The 3,739-nt window shown below is 29.7% G+C and overlaps 1 protein-coding gene across 1 annotated transcript in view; it reads left to right on the plus strand.

Annotated features, from left to right (window-relative positions):
- Positions 1-3,739, plus strand: part of LOC106677349 (lysosomal aspartic protease) — a gene marked incomplete in the record, with an annotated part of 23,420 nt that overhangs the window by 3,872 nt on the left and 15,809 nt on the right. Inside the window, 2 exon segments of the mRNA XM_067051681.1 lie at positions 803-921; positions 1,107-1,297. Coding sequence (XP_066907782.1) covers positions 803-921; positions 1,107-1,297 — 310 coding nt within the window.

The raw sequence follows: 3,739 nt of genomic DNA on the forward strand, positions 1-3,739 counted from the left end.
AAATATGTATATTAGCAGAAATTTTACCTTTTTATTTATTATTTTTAGTTTAATTGTATTTGATTTTTGATCATTTTTTTTATTTATTTATTATTAGAAGTTAGTCACCTTATTCTTTGAACATGTCCTCATAGGCTGTGAACATGTATTACATAATTGTAATGAGAATTTAAATTGAAGGAGATGAGAGATGTACGATGGACGGCGGGATTGAATCACTTGGTTTAAAGTTTCATAAGGAGGATGATATGGTCAATTGTGTCAAAAGCTTTGGAGAAATCCAGAAGTGTGGGAACTGTTAGTCTTTGGTGTTAAATTGGATTTTGGAGGTCGCGGGTTTTTTTTCTAGTGAGCAGATTGCGTTGAGTAGCTATACAAGTTCAGGATGGAGAGGGTCAATGAGGAAACGTTTGAAAGTTATTAGGAAGTTTGGAAATTATTAAATTCTTAAGTGTGAAGTGAATAACTGACCTTTCAACATTCGCCAGTTTAGGCGCCAGTTCTAAAAAAGATTAAGATTACATAGATGCCAATCGGAGATTTAGGTGCTATCTATACTTGTTTAGTGTTTTTTGGATGTTGATGTGAGATGTTCGTAGCAGTACATCTGCTTTAAAGAGAAAGACATGTTATGTTATCTTTTTCTGTCCACATGATGCTTGTTTCGGAGAAATTTTGTTATTTAAATATGTTTGAAAGATTTAAGGACTTTTAATTTATGTCTCTTGTTAAGAGTATTTGCTCTCATTATCTAATTTATTCTTTTTACTAATAATAATAGTAGTGATATCTTCTAATTTAGGGAATCACCAAAGATACTCCAGTGACAAATCTTCAACTTTCACTAAGAATGGAACCTTGGTATCTTTACAATATGTTAATGGACGATTAAAAGGATTTCTATCAACAGATAATCTCGAGGTCTTTAATATATAATAATATTTGTTAACCAGTTAGCTCAGTAAGCTCTCCTTAACAACCTTATCAGTAATTTAGTAGTCCCACTTATCTTATCTTAAGGTGATATGAAAGTTTGAATAAAATAGATAAAATATCCCAATAAAGATATGTATATATAATACGTATTATTTTATTTTGTTTTCTAGTTGGCTGGAATGAAAATTAAAAATCAGACATTTGTCGAAGTGATTCGAAAACCCGCTGCAGGCGACAGCTGTTTCGATGGAGTCATAGGCCTCGGTCTCCCGAGTCCTTCAGTGAAATATATTCCAACACCGCTTCAAAATATGATTCAACAGGGTATTGCCCCCGGAATCTTTTCTTTTTATCTCAATAGGTAAGAGATATGAAGGTTATGAAGTTAAAAAAAAGAAAAAGATAGATGGACGGATGAAAGGAAATTCATGAACGGGGTGAATGTGTAAGCGGTTTGAAAAATGGCACCAACTGTATCTGAAGCCATGAAATTGTTTAAAATATTGTAAACAAAGGCAATGGTGAAATACGCAGTACCTTAACTTGTTTTTAAGAATAGAGTTTCCACTTACACATACATTTTTTGCACTTCTTTTCAAATTTACCTAGTATGAACCTTGTAAAGGAAAAATCTTTCCATGAAGTCACTTTTAGCTTAGTCCACGAAATGTAGCAGATCTCTGCTTTAGAGACGTTTCTATCTTCTGTCGGATTCTGTGGTACGATGTCAATCAGTAGTATTTGTACCTTTGGGTTTGGATGATCAGTATCTAATTTATCAGTCATGAAAATATTTGAATTTTTTTTAATACATCGTTCAATGGACAAAAATAAAAAATAATTTTTTTTCTCGAGTTATTTACTATTGGGATTTTTAAACTAATCCTTAGACTACTAATGTATTCATATATTAAACTGTTTACATTTTCCTGTGAGGCCATATAAAGATTAAACTCTAGGAACCAATTTCTTTTGAGGTAACCACATTATCAGTTACAATTTGTTTCACTTCCCATCTGCGTCTATTCTTTATGGAAAAAACCAGCTATAGTCATGGAATCTAAGAGCCAAGGTATGGTTAATATATTTAATACTTTTAAAAAAGAGAGAGTTTAATCAGTGAAATCTTAATTCAAACAAATATAACGAAATTTCAATTTTTCCTAATTTTAAAATGACTTTTCTCAAAAAAGCTAAAACCGTTGTTGAGATTTAGGCGTATAATTATTTATTGGACTGTCCCGAACCAAATTAAAAAAAAAAAGTTTGCAAGTATATGAAGTTTTTTTTTAAACAAACGTCTGTTTTCAAAATCTGGCGTTCCACCCCTACCGAGCGAAAGAAAGAATTAATCATGAAATTTTCAATAGAATATTTTAACTTTGAAAATAGCTCTAACGAACTTCATGCCCTCATCAAAAAGTTTTGCGAGCTTTGGTAGTGGCAACTAAAAACGAATGGGAAAACTGCTACCGAATTTTGAAACAATTTATTTCCCAACATAAAAATTGGTTCGATTTACCTTTTTTATTGCCAGATTATATTGGCTGACCAAGAATATCGTTTATGCAATCCTCTAAAAAACAAAAAAAAAAATATTTTGACAAATTAGATTGCAACACTCTCGGAAATGGTCTAGGACAAATACTTGTAGGGGTCTAATGAGGAATCTCCTTTTCATGTCTGATGCCTTCATTGCTTTACACAGAAGTATATCAAGAAAACATAAAAACGTTGATAAAGATGTTTAAGGATTTTTTAATTTATCAAACACTTCGAATTAAAATTTTAACGATTTTATTTCAAATTCAGAATTAGATTCGTCCGATTCAGACTAATGATTTTTTGTAATTTTGTATTAATATAATTATTATTGTTTTCATTTTGAAGCTCTGATTTTTTTTACTCCAATATCTACTTATTTTGAACTCTTATATTGAGTCTAAATCTTTTGCCGTAATTTGCATAAGTTATTAGGTATTATTTGTTTTATTTACAGAAAAACAATTGTATTTATTTTTATAAACTAACTAGCTGTGCGTCCCGTGGTTGATGGGTTATTGCTAAACACCAGTCACCCTCCTCATCCATTTGGGTATGTTGGTAATCTTAAAGAAGTCTCTTGCAATAATTCGTTAACTGAAGATTTTTGTGTTCTATTAGATATTACTAGGGATAGGATTTTTATGTGCTAAAAAATCTGAAATATGTACATAAATATATGTTAATAAATTGTCAAATATTTAAAAAAATGTGTATTTATAAATTATGTATTATTCAACAAAATAAATTACTAATTAATTAGTAATTTTATAACTTAAAAAAAGTTACATAAATATGTATTTATTATATATTATATGAATAATATTTTAAGGAAATTATGTTAAAATATGTACAAAAAAAAGTACTTTGAGAAAATATTGCTGTTCAATAACAAGATATTAATTAGTATTTGTAATTAAACTAGGGGAGTGCAACAAGACTAAGATAAGAAAGTACCATGGGAAGGGGGGAAACAAAAATGGATTGAGGAGTAAACAAACAAATTCTAGGAAAATGCTACAGGAATAAGACCCTTGCTCTTTTTAATGGATTCTGAGAAATTCTCGATGTAATTCTGTGTGAAAATTTATTATTTCCACTGCTTTTAATTTGTGTTCAAAGATGAAAATATAGAATTTTTACGCAATATTTATGATAAATGATAAATTTCACCTTTAAGTATCTTGCGTTCTCTTGAACTTTACGTAGTTGCTGCGAAAAATGTATTTACAATTGAACAAATAATTTAAGGAAATACATG

The sequence above is a fragment of the Halyomorpha halys genome, unplaced genomic scaffold (genome assembly GCF_000696795.3).
Source record: "Halyomorpha halys isolate HHAL.00 unplaced genomic scaffold, Hhal_1.1 Scaffold94.1, whole genome shotgun sequence".
NCBI lineage: Eukaryota > Metazoa > Arthropoda > Insecta > Hemiptera > Pentatomidae > Halyomorpha > Halyomorpha halys.